Below are 23125 nucleotides of genomic sequence, written 5' to 3'. Positions count from 1 at the left end.
TCATTGTTCCCTAAATGTTTTAATTACAATTCAATAATTCAAAACAAACTTATAGGCAATAAACTTATACATTTTTACTTTATAACCTCTTTATCTCTATGAAGCTGCTTTGGGGACGATGTCCATTAAAAGTTCCATACATATGATAATTAATTTTACTGAATTAATGCAGGTTTATTAGTGTTTATTACAGATTTGTTTATGATCAGACTTTTATTAGAAAGTTACTAAAGATACTGTAGGGTCATTTACTGAACGAGTGAATAAATTAGAAAAAAAAATAGCCGTAATTTCTTGTCATATAAAAGTAAAAAGACTGAAAGGGCATTTATAACCAAGTGTAAATAATAAATCTAATATGCCGTGTAAGGGAATAAATATGATTATTTTTTGTTACAAATAATGTACAAATTGTAATTATTGGTATATTAGTGCCAGAGAACTGTGCCTTTTATTTTATAATTTATATTTTACCTAGGATTTTTTCCCTTTTTAAAAAAGAAAAGAAAAATGTGCATGTGGAAGCTTCTGTCACTCAAACAAACTCTGATCCCTGGTATAGAAATACAATAAATTTCGTCCAGAATTTTTAGAACAATAAGACGTAAAATAAAATGTAATGAGTTATGAAAATAAAGAATGTATTTGTATTAATATTGCAATACATTTTAATGAAAAAAGCTCTTCGGTGTATGTGTGGGTAGATAGGGAGGAGGAAATGAGGGATTTCAAAGTGTTGGAGATCTGGCAACCCGCGAGGCATGGTTTCCATTTGACTCATTCTGGGTGAGGAACTTTGGAAACTTGTGTAAAGGGAGGTTACTGTGCATGTGCTTGACTACTGACTGCTACATATCTGTTTTCTAGAAGATCTTTGATCTTCTGACCGTCATGCATGGAGATCTGGGCAGTCTAGGAGTTTCAGATCAACAACAACAACAACAACAAAACCAGGCCAGATGATGATCTGAGCAGCTTGATTTGATTGGGTAAGAGTGATACTTCCACTTTACCATGTTGAAATTGTTCTACCTACATTTAAATGTTAACACTTCTTGACATAAGTGTGCTACATACACAATTTAGAAGACACTTTGGGCTTTCAGAAGATGTTCGAGATGCTATAAGTGCACTGTGTGTTTGTTTTTACCACAATGTTTTTATTGCAATTATAATATCAGTCCTGGAGCAATCCAGAAAAATAAGAAGTTTGAAAGCCACTGTGTCATGATTTTATATTTCAAATGTAATGTAGACATCATCAACAATGAGATTCCTCCAGTACAAATGTTCATCTGAGACTTTCTGCTTCTTTTCTTGATCCCCCTGTTTGAGAGCCACCTGCTAAGAATGCAGACTGCATTCATATTAATGGATGGAAGGATTTTTCCAGACAATATTCAAAAGGAATTGTATTTGCAGTTGTTGTTTTTTTTCCATATATAGACACAAATTGTGACATAATCCAAATGAAAATGAAAGGATTCCCATTTAGTTGTATTTCCACGCTTACCACTAGAGGCAGACATACAGTTTACCAAGCATGACAAGCTACCTATGACGTCACATTGCACCTTCTCCATCAAGAGTATGGAAGGCCAGAACACCGAACAGCAGCATGCAGTCACGCAACCTACCAAGACAGCAAGAACCGCTTTGTATACGATCAGTTCTATACCCTGTAAAGTTGAGTGTTCTGAATCCTGTACCGTGTTTTTACTGACACGCTGGAGCGAGTACAATCCCCTGATCAGCGCACACCAGATAGTCAAAATTCTTATATGGTCCTTCGAGCTAGAGAGGAAAACTGCCTAACACTGACTGCCAAATTTCAAATGGAAAAGGACACAAGTCCATTTGCAACTGTATTTCCTGTGTCTTTTTACATAGCAGTATCAATTGACCGACAACTGACCCTTTGCAAACCCTCCCTCCTTAGTTACTGTTGCTTATTATTATTATTATTATTATTATTATTATTATTATTTAGCGGTTATGAGTATAATTTATTTAACAATATTTCATTATTATTATTATTATTAATGATATTATTTTTGTATAATATTTCATTATTTCTAACAATCCCGCTCTGTTTGCACCATTTTTTTTCATTGTAATTGGTCAATTATTATATTTTAGTGCTTTTAATTAAACGTCTTTTGTTTATAAAACTGTATTTACTTTAATCCATGTATCCGTATATGGTTTGTCATGATTGTCCCTTTTTCCTTTTCATTTAATCTATTTGTAAACAAGAACCCGTCAAACTTATAGACAGAAATACAGACAGACAGACAGACAGACATAGAGAGAACAACAGAGAGTGAAAGAGAGAGACTGACAGAGAGAGACAGAGAGAGACAGACAGAGCTAGAGACTAACAGGGAGAGACAGAGAAATAGAGAGAGAAAGCAACTGACAGACAGACAGTGAGAGAGAGACATAGGCTGAGATAGAGATGGAGAGACAGAGAGACAGACAGACAGTGAGAGACAGAGTGAAAGAGAGAGACAGAAAAAGAGAGAGAGAGAGAGCTTTTTGGGTGCAGTCTGGTTCTCTGGCGAACTCTTTCTGTTGGTTTCCTGGTGGTAGCGTTGAGGCTCCAGCCAGAGGAACAAGTGGAGGAGTGGAGAAGTGAAGGGGTGGTGAAGTGTATGAGTGAAGAAGTGGAGGAGTGGAGACGTAAAGAAGTGGAGAAATGGAGGAGTGGAGAAGGGAAGAAGTCTTCTCACTGTAGATCCAGGTTAGCTATTCTTGTGTTATATCTAATCTTTCTCTTCTTCTTTCCCTTCAGGTTCTAAACATGTTCTCTTCCACAATGCTGAGGTTCTGTTTGTGTAGAACCCTGAGGCCGTGTGTACGAGGAGCACAGAAGCGCCAGCTCGGCACGCACAAGCACAAAGACAAGCTGGAACCTCTGAACACTTCCGAAGGAGCCAAGGATTTTATCTACAGCCTGCATGCTGCTGAGCGCAGCTGCTTACTGCGAGAGCTGCAGAACTTCGAGTCCATCGCCATTGCACAGGGTAAACGCCACACACACACACACACACATACACACACACCCACTATATACCTACATAACACACACTGTATACACACACAAAACACACAGAGCACCTACACACAACACACACACTGTGTACACAGACACACACTGTATATACACACACACACATACACACCCACACACTATATACCTACATAACACACACACGCCATATACACACAGAGCACATACACACAGCACACACACTGTATAAACACTGTATATACACACCACACACGCCATATGCACACACCGCACTTAAAAACATACACACACACACATACATACACCACACACACACTGTATACACACACCACACTTAAACACATACACACACCACACACCCACTGTATACACGCATAACACACACACTACGTATACACACACACACACACACACACATAGAGCATATACACAGAGCACATACACACACCAATCACCCACTTTATGCACACATAACACACACTGTATACACACACACACACACACACACACACACACACACATACATACATACACACACACACATACAAACACACAGAGCACATACACACACCAAACACCCACTGTATACACACATAACACACACACACACTGTATACACACACACACACACAAAGCACATACACACACCACACACCCACTGTATACACATAACACACACACAAAGCACATACACACACACCACACACCCACTGTATACACACATAACACACACACTGTACGTACGTACACACACACACACATACACACACACAGAGCATATACACAGAGCATATACACACACCAATCACCCACTTTATGCACACATAACACACACTGTATACACACACACACACACATACATACATACACACACACACATACAAACACACAGAGCACATACACACACCACACACCCACTGTATACACACATAACACACACTGTATACACACACACACACACACACACACACACACACACATAGATACACACATACAAACACACAGAGCACATACACACACCACACACCCACTGTATACACACATAACACACACACTGCACGTATACACACACACACACACAGCATATACACAGAGCATATACACACACCAATCACCCACTTTATGCACACATAACACACACTGTATATATACACACACACACACATACACACACATACAAACACACAGAGCACATACACACACCAAACACCCACTGTATACACACATAACACACACACTGTATATACACACACACACAAAGCACATACACACACCACACACCCACTGTATACACACATAACACACACACTGTACTTACACACACACACACACAGAGCATATACACACACCAATCACCCACTTTATGCATACATAACACACACTGTATATACACACACACACACACACACACACACACACACACACACATATACAAACACACAGAGCACATACACACACCACACACCCACTGTATACACACATAACACACACACAAAGCACATACACACACACACAAAGCACATACACACACCACACACACACTGTATACACACATAACACACACACTGTACGTACACACACACACACACACACACAGAGCATATACACACACCAATTACCCACTTTATGCACACACTGTACACACACACACACACACACATGTACACACATACAAACACACACATGTACACACATACAAACACACAGAGCACATACACACACCAAACACCCACTGTATACACACATAACACACACACTGTATACACACACATACACACACACAAAGCACATCCACACACACACTGTATACACACATAACACACACACTGTACGTACACACACACACACACACAGAGCATATACACAGAGCATATACACACAACAATCACCCACTTTATGCACACATAACACACACTGTACACACACACACACACACACACACACACACACACACACACACACACACACACACACACACACACACATACAAACACACAGAGCACATACACACACCAAACACCCACTGTATACACACATAACACACACACACTGTATACACACACATACACACACACACAAAGCACATACACACACCAAACACCCACTGTATATACACACAATTTACATATACCTCATACATACACCACACACACACACACACACACACACACCATATGCACACACCACACACACAGAGCACATACACACACACAAAGCACATACACACACCACACACACACTGTATACACACATAACACACACACTGTACGTACACACACACACACACACACACACACACAGAGCATATACACAGAGCATATACACACAACAATTACCCACTTTATGCACACACTGTACACACACACACACACACACATGTACACACATACAAACACACAGAGCACATACACACACCAAACACCCACTGTATACACACATAACACACACACTGTATACACACACATACACACACACAAAGCACATCCACACACACACTGTATACACACATAACACACACACTGTACGTACACACACACACACACAGAGCATATACACAGAGCATATACACACAACAATCACCCACTTTATGCACACATAACACACACTGTACACACACACACACACACACACACACACACACATACACACATACAAACACACAGAGCACATACACACACCAAACACCCACTGTATACACACATAACACACACACACTGTATACACACACATACACACACACACAAAGCACATACACACACCAAACACCCACTGTATATACACACACAATTTACATATACCTCATACATACACCACACACACACACACACACACACACACACCATATGCACACACCACACACACAGAGCACATACACACAGCACACACTGTATACACACCATATACACACACACACACACACACACACACACACACACTGTATATTGTGCCTTTTTTTACGTCCATTACGGTTTTTCTGGGGATTTAAAATGAAGGCAAATTGTGTGTTTTTGTGCAAATTCCACAGAGAAAAAAAAATGTATAAACGGTTCATAAAAAAGCTTAACAACCGTTCTGAACAGTTTTGGCCGAACTTTCCTCACAATGTCCAGCTTTTCTTGAAAAGTTCGTCTTAAAATATCCTTGTAATTTTGTATTTGTGACCAAATGAGTTTCCTCTTCGCTGTCAGCAATTGAGTAAAAAAACAGTTTTTAAATCCAAGTGAATATTATTCCAGCTAGTACAGATGTTACAGATGTGGCTAGCAACCTGACTAGTGCACTTTCTGTGGAAATTGGACGCCTGCTGGATGGCCCCGGTGTCGCTAGCTTAAAATCTTATTGTTTGAAGGCTGTTGCTTTACCCAATCAGATTTCAGACTGGCAACACCGGGGCCCAGTTAGGACCCAACACTGGTGTATATGTTCAACATTTCTTTAAATGTATACATTAAATCCTGCATCTTTACATTACTACTGCAGTATTTGTCGATCACCTGCGACTGCTCACCGGAGAATGCGATGCATGGATGCTTTTATTCTCAAAGTCATCTCTCCTCCCATACAAAATAAATATCAATGAATGACTTCTTTTCTTACTTGCAAGAAACCACAGTAATGATAATAATGATGATGTGGAAAGACATTACGCTCTCTCACCCACATTGCACTTTCTTTCTTATCATTCTTGATAGTAACGTGGGGAAAGTTCAAGTGTGGCAGCGAGAGAGAGAGAGGGAACTTTACTCTTCAGTGACCCACATAACACTGTGATCTGATCAGTGTGTGACAGATTGACAGAAAGACATTGACAGACAAAGTAAGAGACAATGAGAGAAAGAGAGAGAGAGAGACAGGAAGATAGAGCGAGAGAAAGAGACAGATGCAGACAGTCAGAGAGACACACATATGCAGAGAGAGAGACAAGCAGACCGAGAGAGAGAGGGGGACAGACAGACAGGAGAGAGAGAGAGACAGAGAGAGACAGACTGACAGAAAGAGACTGACAGACATAGTAAGAGACAATGAGAGAAAGAGAGAGAAAGACAGGAGGATGGAGCGAGAGAAAGAGACAGATGCAGACAGTCAGAGAGACACACATATATGCAGAGAGAGAGACAAACAGACCGAGACAGACACAGAGAAAAGACCGACAGACAGTGAGAGAGAAAGAGAGAGAGAGAGAGAGAGAGTGTGACAGACTGACAGAAAGAGACTGACAGACAAAGTAAGGGACAATGAGAGAAAGAGAGAGAGAGACAGGAAGATAGAGCGAGAGAAAGAGACAGATGCAGACAGTCAGAGAGACACACATATGCAGAGAGAGAGACAAACAGACCGAGACAGACAGAGAGAGAGAGGGGGACAGACAGACAGACAGACAGGAGAGAGAGAGAGAGAGAGAGCGAGCGAGAGAGAGAGAGAGCGAGCGAGAGAGAGAGAGAGAGAGAGAGAGAGAGAGAGAGAGAGAGAGAGAGAGAGAGAAAGAAAGAGAGAAAGAAAGAGAGAGAGATTTTAAACAACAAAAATAATGTTGAGTATTCACTGTAAGTGTTCTCCAGAATTCCCAAATTTTTTTCTCAATCTAACTTTCTGACCACCTGCTTATTATTGTGTTGGTTTCTCCTTTGCTGCTAAAACAGTCGTGACCCTTTGAGCATCAACAGCATGAACTTCTTCAGCAGTTTGAGCTACAGAAGCTCTTCTGTTGGACCGGATCACACGGACCAGCCTTCAATTCAACTCATTTTTATTTGTATAGCACTTTTAACAATGAACATTGTCTCTTAAAAGTGAATATGTTCTTTATTAGTAAGTTTGTCCCTGATGAGCGAGCCGGTGGCAACTGTGGCAAGAGAAAACTCCCCGAGATGGCATTAGGAAGAAACCTTGAAAGGAACCAGACTCAAGAGGAAACCCATCCTCATCTGGGTTGCACCGAATGTCCATTTATAGCAGATATACGATTTTGCGGGGTACAAAGCTGCAGTTTTAGAGATGCTCTGCCTCAAACGTCTAGACGTCACAATTGGTCGAACTCGATCAAATCCTTACGCCCATTTTATTGCTTCTAACATCAACTTTGAGGACAAAATGTTGACTTGCTGCCTAATCAATACATTAACAGGTGCCATGATGAGATATTTAGTGTTATTTACTTCACCACTCATAATTTTATGCCTGATCGGTGTATTATACTTAATATTTTTACCAGTTTCAGCTTCTTATTTAAATAGAAGTGAATGTGTAATATTGAATGTTCACTGCCTCATTCTGAAGGTCAGATTCTCCTCATGTCTCCTCTCATCTGTTGAAGCGTCTTCTTCTGAAGATTTGACCAGCAGTGGATGAAGAAGACTAAAACTAAAAATCGCTTTCTAAAAGTACTAAAGGTTTTGCTTTTGACCAGATTTATGTATGGAAAGAAAAGTAGTGATGCATATGAACTCTATGGGAAAAATCAATGCAGGTCAGGGATCCATTCTCCTGTACACCAGACCTTTATATGGAGAGAATTTTCACTTCAAAGTAGAGAAGAACAGCAAGTTTTATTTCTGAAACCTACTAGGTAAAAGGATAAAAGGGGTCTTTTTACTTGTCAAATGTACTTTACAGCATATCCCAGCAATTTTAGAAAGCTGGAGTCCGAGCACCAGATCAGCCATGATACAGCACCCCTTGATCCCAGAGGGCGAAGAGCCTTGCTGAGGGGGCTCAGGTGTGGCAACATGGTGATACTGGGGCTTGAATCCTTGACCTTCAGATCAGTAACCCAGAGCCTCAACCACTGAGCTAGCACTCCCCCAGGTTTTCTAATATCCCAGCTTGTCAGGAAGCTGGGGTCAGAGCGCAGGGTCAGCCATAGTACGCCCCCCTGGAGCAAATAGTGTTAAGTGCCTTGCTCAAGGGCCCAACTGTGGCAGCTTGACAGTGCTGAGGCTTGAACCTGCGACTTTTTGATCAGCAACCCAGGGCATTAGCCACTAAACCCCGATGCCGCGTAGCAAAATAGGATACTACACATTAGAATGTATACAATTTTCCCAACAGAAAAATACTCATGTACTACACATGCTTACAAAATGTACTTAAGTGCAGTAAGGAAGTCAACATTTTTCCAACACCACGATTCGACTCTCCACACTTCATCCTGCATCTCGTATTACTTTCCGTCTCATTAATTTCTCCCTTTTTTCCTTTTCTTCCTTGACCAGAGAGAACCCCATTTAGGAGAGGGTTCTGCAGAGACACGGCTCCAGCTGAAGTAACTAAGGGTAAAGAAAAATGAAGCCTTGGTTCATTTCCCCTCTGTTCTGTTAGTCCTAAAGTGTGGTATTTTATTTAGTTTCTGTTTATTAGAAGAAAGTGTCTGGATTGCTCAGGGTTGCAAGGGGAAGTGAGTCAGGGTTTAATGTTTCTAAATCGGCATGGGACTCTAGGGTCTGGAGATGTGTGTGTGTGTGTGTGTGTGTGTGTGTGTGTGTGTGTGTGTGTGTGTGTGTGTGTTATGCCTCGTGTTATGCGTCTGGCTAATAAGTCTGGCTTAAGCATGTAGCATCTATTACAGATGATTAATCGAAATTATTCCAGCTTTACTTCTTCTCATTGTGTTTTATTGTTCCATTTCAGGACGCCTCATCATCTCAGTAGACCGTATAGACCTGTATAGGGGTTAGCAGGAAACAAATGCTGGTGGTAAAGTGATGGGGATGAATTGGCAAACGAGAAACGTATTTTTAAGAAACCTTCCTATGCATGATGCCAGCTCAGTATTCTGGAATTTGGTATTTGGTCAGCTTTTTCCTACCTAATTTGGTAAACTGGCAGTTTCTACTTCTATTATTACTGAGACCAACCAGGAAAACTAAAGCTCATTGCATGCATAAAGCGACTCGCAGCGACGTTTCCAATGATATTTTCAACTGATGCCTCGTTAAAAGTTAAACGTTGTGCAAATATCGATTGACTCGGCGCCTGTTCACTAGGATTATCAAATCAAACGAAATTTTATTTGTCACATACACATACATACAGGGTTTGACATGCAGTGAAATGCTTATTACGACGGTCCGGCATGAGGGAATAGAATGGGGAGAAAAATAATACAAAGAAAAAGAAGACTGATAAAAAAAGTATAAAAACTATATAAAATAAAATAATAATATATAAGATATAAAGATATATATGTGAGAGAAAAAGATGTATATACAAAAAATGCTTATGGCAGTAAACTGTGAACAGTAAACAATTTAAGGTGGTTTAGATTGTCCTTAAAGTATCTGTGTGCGGTATGGTGTGTTGCAAAATGTCCATAAAGTGTCCGTGTGCGGTATGGTGTGGTGTGGTGTAAAATGTCCATAAAGTGTCCGTGTGCGGTATGGTGTGGTGTAAAATATCCATAAAGTGTCCGTGTGCGGAATGGTTTGGTGTAAAGTGTCCGTGTGCGGAATGGTTTGGTGTAAAGTGTCCATAAAGTGTCCTTTTGCGGAATGGTGTGGTGTAAAGTGTTCGTGTGCGGTATGGTGTGGTATAAAATATAAAGTGCACTGTGCTGTGCGAGTCCAGAGTTTAAAGTGTCGTGGTGCGAAAGGTGAGATATGTACAGAGAAGAAGTGTGATGATGGAGAGAGTGGGCCAGTTTTTAGTTCCTGGGTGTTTCCTGGTTTATATAGGCTTCTATGAGCACATGTAATCAGTCTGATTTTTTTTTTTTTCGTGAAAAGTTAAACGCTATGTGTGCCGCACATTGATAATAGCTACTTTGGCAACCAGTAGTATGAACACCTACTGACAACTTAATAATGCAGTCATCTTTACAGCTTTAAACACTCTGAATTTAATAACAGATTCTGAAGAAAGTGCTATCAGCCCTCTTCAACGTTTATATTAACGGGTACATTTTTTTATTTGTATTATTTATACGATTCGAATCAATTCGCTTTTATTTGTATAGCGCTTTTAACAACGGACATTGTTCCAAAGTAGCTTTATAGCGATAAATAGGTTATAAAATTTTGACTTTGGCAAGAAAAATCTTCGAACTATTAGGAACCATTCTCAAAAGGGAACTGCTCTTCATCTGGGTGGCATCGAATGTCCAATCATTACAGATCCATAATTGTTGAGGTGTTCTGTTCAGTGATATAAGTAATTGATTGATTGTGGGCTGTGGGCCGAAATTAAATAAAATTTTAATGGAAATTAAATTTTTATCAAACTGCATTATATTAAAATGAATGTTCTAATGGTTCCCCTAATGTATGATTTCAGAATATTTAGAAATAAAATTTTACAGATTTTTTTGAATTAAGCATATTTACAGTGGGTACGGAAAGTATTCAGACCCCCTTAAATTTTTCACTCTTTTTTATTTTGCAGCCATTTGCTAAAATCATTTAAGTTCATTTATTTTCCTCATGAATGTACACATAGCACCCTATATTGGCAGAAAAACACAGAATTGTTGACACTGTTGCAGATTTATTAAAAAAGAAAAACTAAAATATCACATGGTCCTAAGTATTCAGACCCTTTGCTCAGTATTTAGTAGAAGCCCCCTTTTGATCTAATACAGCCATGAGTCTTTTTGGGAAGGCTGCAACAAGTTTTTCACACCTGGATTCAGGGATCCTCTGCCATTCCTTCTTGCAGGTCCTCTCCAGTTCTGTCAAGTTGGACGGTAAACGTTGGTGGACAGCCATTTTTAGGTCTCTCCAGAGATGCTCAATTGGGTTTAAGTCATTGCTCTGGCTGGGCCATTCAAGAACAGTCACGGAGTTGTTGTGAAGCCACTCCATCGTTATTTTAGCTGTGTGCTTAGGGTCATTGTCTTGTTGGAAGGTAAACCTTCAGCCCAGTCTGAGGTCCAAAGCACTCTGGAGAAGGTTTTCGTCCAGGATATCCCTGTGCTTGGCCGCATTTATCTCTTCCTTGATTGCAACCAGTCGTCCTGTCCCTGCAGCTGAAAAACACCCCCACAGCATGATGCTGCCACCACCATGCTTCATTGTTGAGACTGTACTGGACAGGTGATGAGCAGTGCCTGGTTTTCTCCACACATACCGCTTAGAATTAAGGCCAAAAAGTTCTATCTTGGTCTCATCAGACCAGAGAATCTTATTTCTCACCATCTTGGAGAACTCCATGCGGGTTTTCATGTGTCCTGCACTGAGGAGAGGCTTCCGTCGGGCCACTCTGCTATAAAGCCCCACTGGTGAAGGGCTGCAGTGATGGTTGACTTTCTACAACTTTCTCCCATTTCCCGACTGCATCTCTGGAGCTCAACCACAGTGATCTTTGGGTTCTTCTTTACCTCTCTCACCAAGGCTCTTCTCCCCCGATAGCTCAGTTTGGCCGGACGGCCAGCTCTAGGAAGGGTTCTGGTCATCCCAAACATCTTCCATTTGAGGATTATGGAGGCCACTGTGCTCTTAGGAACCTTAAGTGCAGCAAAAAAAATTTTGGAACCTTGGCCAGATCTGTGCCTTGCCACAATTCTGTCTCTGAGCTCTTCAGGCAGTTCCTTTGACCTTAATGATTCTCATTTGCTCTGACATGCATTGTGATCTGTAAGGTCTTATATAAACAGGTGTGTGGCTTTCCCAATCAAGTCCAATCAGTATAATCAAAAATTTCTGGACTCAAATGAAGGTGTAGAACCATCTCAAGGATGATCAGAAGAAATGGAGAGCACCTGAGTTAAATATTTGAGTGTCACAGTAAAGGGTCTGAATACTTAGGACCATGTGATATTTCAGTTTTTCTTTTTTAATAAATCTGCAAAAAGGTCAACAATTCTGTGTTTTTCTGTCAGTATGGGGTGCTGTGTGTACATTCATGAGGAAAAGAAATGAACTTAAATGATTTTAGCAAATGGCTGCAATATAACAAAGAGTGAAAAATTTAAGGGGGTCTGAATACTTTCCGTACCCACTGTATTTATGTACAATAAAAACAAAGTTCAATGGCTAAAAGATAGACCTTATTATATGTTTAATATTTGCATCATAATATAATTAACGTATGGGCCTGATGCTGTCACATTTTGCCCACATTGTGCTGTCTGATGTACAATGACAAAAACTACTAGCTCACGCTTCATAGTGTTATAGTTACAATTAGTGACATCAATTAAAATACTTATAGCATCATGATTACCTCAGAAATTTCAGCTCTGGATATGTATCACTGAATTTCCACCACAGACAAACATGAATCAGTCTGTACTTCACAGATCATTTCATTAAGAGCTCATTTATTATACTTTTTTCTTCATAGCATAGAAGCCATGATAGAAATGGAGCAAAGGTAACAACTTATCAAATAATTTACTTCCTTTGTAGACAAGCTCTTATATGTATATTATATATGTATATTTAATCTTTTATTTATTAACATTAATTATTCTTTATTTGATTATTTCAAAGATTGAAAGAAAAGTTGAGTGTGATATTATTAGCTATCTGTCTCTCCAGCTCTTTTATTCACTCCCTCATGTTATCTAAAGGCTCAGTTTCTTTAATATAATATAATATAATATAATATAATATAATATAATATAATATAATATAATATAATATTGTGTTGCAACTGATCACAAAACTCACGGTTCGGATCACATTACAGTTTCTGAGTCACGGATCAGATCATTTTTTATATCAGCAAAAAAAAAAAAGAAGTACACAAATAGAATTTCCTTTCCATTTATTACAAGATAAGTTACACAGGGAAACACTTCCCTACATGCGATTTAAATGATGCCGGAGGCTTTTGAGTTTTTCTGCTTTTTCCGCTAGCCATTGTTGTTGATTGATTAGCATATCCCGCTCACGTGAACACCTGACTTCAAAAGCAAATGTCAGCAGGAAAAAAAAATGCTTTGACTCTGTGATCATTTAGAAATTAAGATTACGTCGTTGCAACGCTAATATTATATCGTAAATTGGAAACCAATCACACAGAGAAGTTTTTTGTCAGAGAGAACGCATATATAGATCTCTGTGATGTCTAAGAGACCGTTGAGTTACATACCAGTACATGATGAACAAAAGCTTTGTTGAAGGACAATTTTTATTTTTTTTTTACTGACATAGTGACATATGTCAACATCTAGATATGACACTTGTTCAATCGCTCCTGGTTGAATAACTGATTTGGAAATATTACCTTACAAAATTATAATACAATTTGTAACATGATCACTGATATGAAACGTAGACATTTTGATTGTAGAAATAAAAACATATGACACTGCTGCATTGCAATGAGAAGATGGAAAAAAAAAAAAAAGCCCAAATAATTGGTTCGAGAATTCCTTTGGAGATTTGTGCTGGAACTGTGCTGTGGAAAATCTTTTAACTCTAATTAATCAGCCTTAAGTGTGCATGTAAAATAGAAATATAGAGAGAGAACGTGTGTTCTGCCCATTTTATAAAAGATGTCTTGGCTCTATTTTTTGGACACACCTGCATGATATTAATAAATCACATGATAATAGAATATTAAACCTTCACAGATGAACAATCAGAACAGTGACTTCATTAAGGCTTAAATCATGCGTTTGTTTGCCGCGTCAATGCCGTGATTCATCCGAATGTTTACAAGTCATGCGGAGCGCATGATGATCATACGGTTGTGTGAAAGTTCGAAGAATTGCTTTGCTTTGATTTTGAATAAATTATTGTATTATTCAATTTTTTTTCCTTTTCTCTTTAGAGAAACTGGAGTCTTCACCACCCAGCACCAATCAACTAAGATATGGTGAGATCTGTTGCACACTTACAATGATGTTTATGATGAAACAAACTTACACAAATTGTATTTTAAACAGCTAAATTGAGTCAAGTCAAGAAGCTTTATTGTCATTTTACCCATATATATCTGACACAGTACACTGTGAAATAAGACGTTTCTCTAAAACCCTGGTGCTACATCACACAAAATAGAGCTACATCAAAACATAAAGCTCAAAATACAACATAGAGCTACATCACACAACATAGAGCTACGTCACACAACATAGAGCTACATCACAACATAAAGCTCAAAATACAACATAGAGCTACATCACACAACATAGAGCTACATCGCACAACATAGAGCTACGTCACACAACATAGAGCTACGTCACACAACATAGAGCTGCGTCACACAACATAGAGCTATGTCACACAAAATAGAGCTACATCACACAAAATAGAGCCACGTTACACAAAATAGAGCTACATCACAACATAAAGCTTAAAATACAACATAGAGCTACGTCCCACAACATAGAGCTACGTCCCACAACATAGAGCTACGTCCCACAACATAGAGCTACGTCCCACAACATAGAGCTACGTCCCACAACATAGAGCTATGTCCCACAACATAGAGCTACGTCACACAATATAGAGCCACGTCACACAAAATATAGCTACATCACAACATAAAGTTCAAAGTACAACATAGAGCTACGTCACACAACATAGAGCTACGTCACACAACATAGAGCTACGTCACACAACATACAGCTACGTCACACAAAATAGAGCTACATCACAACATAAAGCTCAAAACACAACATAGAGCTACGTCACACAACGTAGAGCTACGTCACACAACATTAAGGCTACATCACAAAACATAAAGGCTACATCACAAAACATAAAGGCTACATCACAAAACATAAGGGCTACATCACAAAACATAGAGCTACACTACACAACACAGAGTCAAGGACTAAAGTAAGTTGTCCTCGCCACTTAAAGTGCATCAAGTGCAAACAGTGCAGAAAAAGTCACCAGTGCACCAGGCAGCACAAGACGTGGAGAGATACACAAATCACATAATTGTTTGTGACCAGTAAATCAGTGAACCCCAAACCAGGCAGTGATGCAGCTTCTCAACTCAGTGGTCCCCTCTGTACAACATGTTCAGGATAGGGGGCGGGAGATTGACTTTCCTCAGCCTTCTCAGGATGCTGCTCAGCTTTCCTGCTGATGAAGCTGGTATTGAGTGACCAGGTGAAGTTCTCCTCCAGATAAACACCAAGGAATTTTGTTGCCTTTTGACTTGACATTTGGGAAGATATTTATTTTAAATATCTTCCCAAATGTCAAGTCAAAAGGCAACAAAATTCCTTGGTGTTTATCTGGAGGAGAACTTCACCTGGTCACCTGGTCTACCTCTGCCATGTTAATCTGTATTCTGACTCTCAGGCCTCTGTGTTTTAAATACGTAATATTCTCGTAGCAGCAGCGGTGGTGGGAAAACGTGCATGAAAAACAGTTTAGCGAGGAGAAAACAATCTACATATCAATCTGTTGTTCAAGTACACTGACATGCTTGTTTTGTTTTTTGTTTTTCCCCTTTTTAGTGCTCCTTCACAACACGCTCCCATTCGTCGGCTTTGGCTTCCTGGACAACGCCATCATGATCGCCGCAGTAAGTGGTATGAGTCTCTAAATGGTTCAGTGCTTCTGGTAATTCACAAGTTCCAGAAGCTGATTTGGGTGTTGACGTGATTACAGAGTTATCAGGGTTTAAAAAGGAACTGATTCTGGATCAGGGATTGGCCCCTTTAACTAGTCGGGATGTATGTTAGAAATTTGTAAAAAATAAATTTTATCATTTGTGTGGGTTTACAGGGAACCCAGATTGAGCTGTCCATCGGAGTGACTTTTGGAATATCGACAATGGCAGGTACTGTTTGTTACACACATGTACTGTGCTTAGACAACAATTCAAGCTATAGTAATGAGGCTAAAAAGATAGATATGATTTATAATACATTTGATCTTTTTACAGTGCATTACATTTCATTACATTTCAGACTGCCTGGTGTTGATAAATGCCAATGGGTAACTTGTGTACCAATGTATAGTGAGCCAGGGTCCTTACTAGTACCCTGCACATTACATACCAAAGTTGGCCAAAACTTTTTAGTATAAAGGGGCCAAAAATCTAACTTGAATGAGTGCCGTGGTCCGAAAGTAAATGTCATGATACAACAAGCTGTATTTGATTAAAATAAAAGTTGTCATGGGTCCCTCGATTTATAATTAAAAAATATTTATAAATTAATAAATCTAGAATGTTACACTGTAATCTGCTTAACTAATAAAGTATTAAAATTCACGAACAATTATAGTACAATTAAAACATAGAAACAATCCTATTTATAGTACAATTAAGTTCAGGGTCTAATACAGATATTCAGGCTAAAACCAATACAGCCATATGGTTGTAATATCCGTGATCTCTAATGAAAGACACAAAGCTGGTCCTTTGGATAAGACATATTTCCTTGCATTGAATTTTAATTAATTTTGCAGTTTAAATTCAAAACAAAACAAAACAAAAAAAGGAAAAAATGGTAAATGTTGTTTTTCCTTCTTCTCATATATACATGGCCAACTTTGGCCCACAGTCTCTCGTTCGGGCGTCTATAACTATATACGTGTTCATGACTTTTTTGTTTTAAAAATGAGAAAACAAATAACGTAATCACTAAATATTTCTTACTCATAAGAATGTGATTGGTACTCGTTGGTAGTTCTTTACGGGAACTTGTGCCGAGTGCTGAAACTGACGAGTACCGAACAAGTATTTTTTAATGCAGTACTGTACTTTATAAGAAATAAAGAAATTACAGAAAGTTTCCCAAAATTAAAAATTTTACTTGGCAAACTCACCACACACTTCACTTCACTTTAGCAACACTTGCTGCTTGAGGGAGGAATTTTGTAGCGATTTGAGTCACATTTATACTGCCCTCATTGGCTATGACCTCATTTGTAAACTTCCATTGTGGCTTTCCCTAATTGCTTTTTAGCCTTATTGCTATCCTTTCCTGGCTTCTTGATAGCATTTTTAACCACCCATGATTTAGGCTTAAAATGCACAGGAAGCACAAAAGAGAACACTTTGTAGGGCACTCTGTCTCACTGTTTACAAGCTGACATGAGACTCCTCATTCATCTGTTTTACCACGAGACTGAAGTTTCCTAGCGAGATTTGGTGTCGAGCGCTGAGCATGCGACGAGTGCCGAACACCAAGGTTCGGTATTGCTATAAAATACACCCCATTTATAGTACCGCCCGGTCCTAGAGAGCTTGTAGCTTAGTGGTTAAGGCATTGGGCTTTGGATCGAAGGTCATGAGTTCAAATCCCAGCCACAACAAGCTGCCACTCCTGGGCCTTTGAGCAAGACCTTCAACACCATAGTCATATATGACTTTTATATGAGTAAAAAATCCTAAAGGGGTTATTTTCTCTTCTTGCGATTATACATGGACCGGGCAAAGAAACAGAAAAGACTTGGCTGAACAACAGAAACGCAAAGCTGTGTACACCGGTATAATCAGACATGGGTTAATAACCATTTAAGAACATGGGGGTGAAGTGGAAAGATCGCTGAGGTGGTAAACATGCCATGTAAGCACAACACAAGTCTTCCAGCCCAAACTGCTTCCACCCGCATTTTTACTGTGTGTAGTATAAACACTGGCGTCTAAAATTATAACCAGTCTCAGAGTCTTTTCTAACGGTGCACATATTCATGGTGTGACCCAAACATAGACAGCAGAAGTCTAGAATGATACTAGAGGCTGTGATGTTGAAATATACGAACACCATTCTTCATCTGTGTCTGTGTTTCTTGTCTGCTGAATGAATGTGTGTGATTGTGTGTGTGCGTGGTGACTAACAGTGTGTTCTGGTTGCAGCTGCGGCGTTGGGAAACTTGGTTTCTGACCTGGCTGGACTTGGGTAAGTATTTGAACACACACACACATTCGCACAAAACAAAAAACCCATACACACACAATGAATATACCCGGTAATGTGAGTAATATGCAATGTTTGTGTGTTTGTGTGTGTGTGTGTGTGTGTGTGTAGGTTAGCAGGATATGTGGAGGCTCTAGCTGCACGTTTGGGGATGCAGATTCCTGATCTTACACCCAAACAGGCTGACATGTGGCAGACCAGACTCAGCTCACACTTAGTAAGTACTTCTCACTGCCACATGTGCAGGACACCATCTGAGCCAAACAAGTTTATCTTAGTCTCATCAGACCACAGGACACGGTTCCAGTAATTCATGACCTTGGACAACCTGTCTTCTCACTGTCACATGTGCAGGACACCATCTGAGCCAAACAAGTTTATCTTAGTCTCATCAGACCACAGGACACGGTTCCAGTAATTCATGCCCTTGGACAGGTCGTCTTCAGCAAACCTCTTGCGGTCTTTCTTGTGAGCAGCTTCAGAAGAGGCTCCTTCTGGGATGATAGCCTGCAAACCGACTTGTTGCGGTGTGTGACGTACGGTCTGAGCACTGACAAGCGGACCTTCCATTTTTGCAACCTCTAAAGCAATGCTGCAGCACTCATGCGTCTGTTTTTTGAAGCAGCTTCTGCACCTGACGCACAGCATGATGACTCAACTTCTTTGATGGACCCTTGCGATGTCTGTTCCGAGTAGAACTCGTCTTGGAAAACCTCTGTATGACCCTGACCACGGCACTGTAACTTAGTTTCAGGGTGTAACTGATTTTCTTATATCCTCGGGCATCTTTGTGAACAGCAACGATTCTAATTCCCAAATTCTCAAAGAGTTCTTTACCATGAGGTGCCATGTTGAACATCCAGTGGTCAGTATGAGAGAATTGTATTCAAAGCACCAAATTATAACTGCTCTAATACAAGATACACAAATTTGTATGGTCCTGTCAAACAGACAAAAACATGAACATGATGAATAGGACGTACGGCCCGAAGGTACTGTACAAGCTGCACATTGACTACTCTAAAATTTATCCAGGTTTCATTTCTATAGTATTGTCCCTTGAGAAGATACAATAAAATGGTTGCAAAAATGTGAGGGGTGTACTCACTTTTGTGAGATACCTTCAAAATAGTCCCCTTGCACAGCAATACAGCGTTCCTGCCACTTCTGGAATGTGTCCTGCAGCCGGATCTCCACAATGGTGTCAAAATACGGCGACCCTTCATCTTCAGGAAGAGGGCAACGTCCGCAGGAGCCAAATCTGGCAAGTAGTGTGGGGGGTGGAAGTGAGATCATGTGTCAGACGAAAATACTTGCATGTGAGGAGAGCTCCGGTTGCACAGCTCCAGATGTACACAGGACAATGTCTTTTAGCACACTGACTTATGAAGGTTGGTGCTCCCTGTGGCTCTGCGTGCAGCCTTCTGCTGCCATTTGTTAGCGTGTTACAAATCACGACTTAACCCTTTTTAATCACCATCTGTGATTTTGTTTGTGTGTGTGTATGTGCATATATTTATATTGTAGCGACCCGCCGCTGCATTCGGACTGAACACAGACACGGGAATCTCACATCATAGAATACAGTGTCTTTATTGGTGGTTCAAACTGAAAGTAAAAAGGGGAAAAGTGTTCTGGTGCCCAGGAAAGGGGGTGAAGAGTGGCTGAAGCGGGAGAAGGACTGAAGCTGGGCGTTCCCGCCATGCTCTGATGCCTCAGGACCCGACAGGCGGATTGACTCTGCCCAGGTCGCCATCGCAAGGCCGAGGAGACTCCCACCTTTACGTGGCGTTGCGAAGGTCTGCCGGAAATTCCGCTTCCGCATCTGCTGTCTTTGCCTGTAGTAAAAGGGAATAGGGGCCAAAACCACCATTAGTCTGGAACCAAAAGGTTCTCCCCTCACTGTCCTCCCGGCGGCCTTGAAGACAGGGAGGAGCTGCCACTGTAATTAGTCTCTTTAGGACGCCATGCCTTCTTGTCCTCCTGCTGGTGGTTGGGTGTGGAGCGCTTGCCTCTTCCGGTACATGAGGCAGAGGCCAATCTTCAGACAAAAAAAAAACAAAACTATATATATATATATGTGTATGTATGTATGTATGTATGTATGTGTGTGTGTGTGTGTGTGTATGCATGTGTATAGTTATAACTTGTGCTTGTGTGCAGGGGAAGGGGATCGGCGTCACCATAGGCTGCTTGCTCGGGATGTTTCCTCTCCTTTTCCTTGGCGATGATGATGAAGAGAAGACGCAGAGCTCGACAGTAACTCCGCTCAGAGACTCGAAATAATTTTATTTTTTCTTTTTAATACACACACCACAAACACAACACTATCAGAGGTTTTCTCAAAAAAGAAGTGACCTTTACGCTCTGCGTTCAGCAAAAACTCAATTGATTTAGTTACTTTAATACTGGATTTATACTGGAGCTACAAGGTGAACATTACTAACATGTAAGAATTTTATTGTTTTTTTTTTTGGTTTTTTGCATCAACGAAATTATTCTTTAACGAGACAGGCCTTAATAACAGGAAGGGAACGGAAATCTGAAGTTGCAGAAAGATCTTTAAAAGTGAGTTTTGTTGTTGTAAGATGGCTGATTAATAACACTACACTGTTCGGATACATGCTGAGGATAGATTTATACTTTAATAGGAATAGCACAGGTCACATTTTGACCCAAACCGCATCGTCGTGTGTGTGAGACATCAAACATGTAGTTATACAAAGATATTTATAGCAATAGAAAAAAATGGTCATCCATTACTCATGATCACATAACATTAGTCTCGTAGCGATAGTGCACAACTAAAGGAACAAACTTCATATACTGCACACTGGTCTTTTAGACCAGTGGTCTCCAACCCCCGGGCAATTGATACCGGGCCGCACCGAAAGAACACATTACTTACATTATTTCCGTTTAATTTATTATCTGATTCTGAATGGTTTTATTTTGGAAAACTGCTGGATTCTCTCCTTCACATCTGTCTATGACTCACTCTTGGTGCATGTCATGATGGCTCTATCATATGTCTTACCTCCATCCTCTACCTTTTTAAAGGGGCTGCTCCGGGCCCTAACACATAATACATTACCGCTAAATTTAATTTAAACCCCCAAGTGAGCAAAATGAACAAAAAACAACACAGTGGATTCACATTTATTAATATATTTAGAAAATCTCAGTTTTTATGCTGGTCGTATCATTTTATTTTGTTGTGTTTATCTGCCACACCTTAAAGACCCGGTCCGTAAAAATATTGTCTGACATTACCCGGTCCAAATCCGTGTACGGATTTAAATCTTTCTGAATCACTCAGTGAATGGATCCGAGGCTTGCGAGTCCCTTGAGTAACTTGGGATTCTGCCTGCATCCACTAGAGGGCACTCACTGAATCCTTAGAATTCACAAAATCCTTGGACTCATTTATTTCACTCACAAGTCTCTCAGATCCAGCTGATTTGCTCTGTGCTACGAGTCTAACGGATCTGCTGAATCCCACGGTACAGGAGGATCAGCGAGACTCGTGATTTTGAGTTTTGTGTTTCCGCCTATACAGGAAGTGTCCTGAACAACTCAGTCTTGTTGCTACATTTACTTGCTAACAACAACTTATGAACAACTAAATGGTGGAAATTACAGTTTGTATTTATACATGTTGTTGTTAGTAGCAAGATAACCAAGGACTCAAGTGATCGGAGTAAATAAAGGATTAATGAATCGGGAGTCATATAAAGGATAGGGTTAATTAACTCGGATGAATCCGGATTAGTTCATCTTTACAAAACGAAAATGACACGGCACGTGACAAAAGTTCATTTACTTCTGGACACCAAATTTTCAGCTCTCTGACCTCCAACACCTCCTAATTTTTTTCTGAAAATGGAAAACTAGGACATTCTCCTTTAATCCTTTAACTTTTTACCTTTTAATGAGTAATTTCTTTCTTGAGGCCAATCAGCATACAGGCATATTCACTTGCATACATTTATAACATCGAAATTACATCAGATTACATTATCAGATTACTACAGTTTACATCAGACTACAGTGTAAAGTCTTTTGTGAATTCTTAAAGATTCTCAATGGGATTAGGTCTGGACTGTGTGGTGGTGAATCCATGTGTGAAAATGGCACACATGGATTAGATCCCAATGAATCCTGGTGCTGTCATCTTGGGAAAAAAAATGCCCATGCTATTAGGGAAGAAAAAAATATTTTAATGTAAAAAACTGATTATTCAGCATATTCAGTATATTCAGCTGACCCGTATTTTGGATGCATAACCTTGCTGAATTTAGATTTGACCAACTGAGCGACCC

The 23125-nt window shown here is 39.9% G+C and overlaps 1 protein-coding gene across 4 annotated transcripts; it reads left to right on the top strand.

The window, feature by feature from the left end:
* The first annotated feature begins 722 nt into the window (after positions 1-722).
* On the top strand, positions 723-21785 carry tmem65 (transmembrane protein 65). Of its 4 annotated transcripts, XM_083547211.1 has the most exons (10): positions 723-786; positions 868-989; positions 2795-3026; positions 9247-9306; positions 14747-14791; positions 16392-16459; positions 16663-16717; positions 18743-18785; positions 18915-19020; positions 20967-21785. In XM_083547211.1, the coding sequence occupies exons 3-10, from the start codon at positions 2804-2806 to the stop codon at positions 21087-21089; spliced, it is 723 nt and encodes a 240-aa protein (XP_083403337.1). In that variant the 5' UTR covers positions 723-786; positions 868-989; positions 2795-2803; the 3' UTR covers positions 21090-21785. The 4 variants fall into 4 exon arrangements, with proteins under 4 accessions (XP_083403337.1, XP_083403339.1, XP_083403336.1 ...); XM_083547213.1 differs by lacking the exon at positions 9247-9306; XM_083547210.1 differs by lacking the exon at positions 723-786 and having other exon boundaries at positions 793-989.
* Positions 21786-23125: the final 1340 nt, after the last annotated feature.

Source organism: Silurus aristotelis (genome assembly GCF_946808225.1).
Source record: "Silurus aristotelis genome assembly, chromosome: 7".
In the NCBI taxonomy this organism is placed as follows: Eukaryota; Metazoa; Chordata; class Actinopteri; order Siluriformes; family Siluridae; genus Silurus; species Silurus aristotelis.
The sequence above is the reverse complement of the archived record's forward strand: the minus strand, read 5'-3'. Positions and strand labels throughout refer to the sequence as shown.

Coding starts and splice junctions, on each gene's coding strand:
- tmem65 (XM_083547211.1), top strand. CDS start 2,804: ATGTTCTCTTCCACAATGCTGAGGTTCTGTTTGTGTAGAACCCTGAGG. Junction 16,718..18,742: donor TGGAATATCGACAATGGCAG/GTACTGTTTGTT, acceptor TTCTGGTTGCAG/CTGCGGCGTTGGGAAACTTG. Junction 19,021..20,966: donor CCAGACTCAGCTCACACTTA/GTAAGTACTTCT, acceptor GCTTGTGTGCAG/GGGAAGGGGATCGGCGTCAC.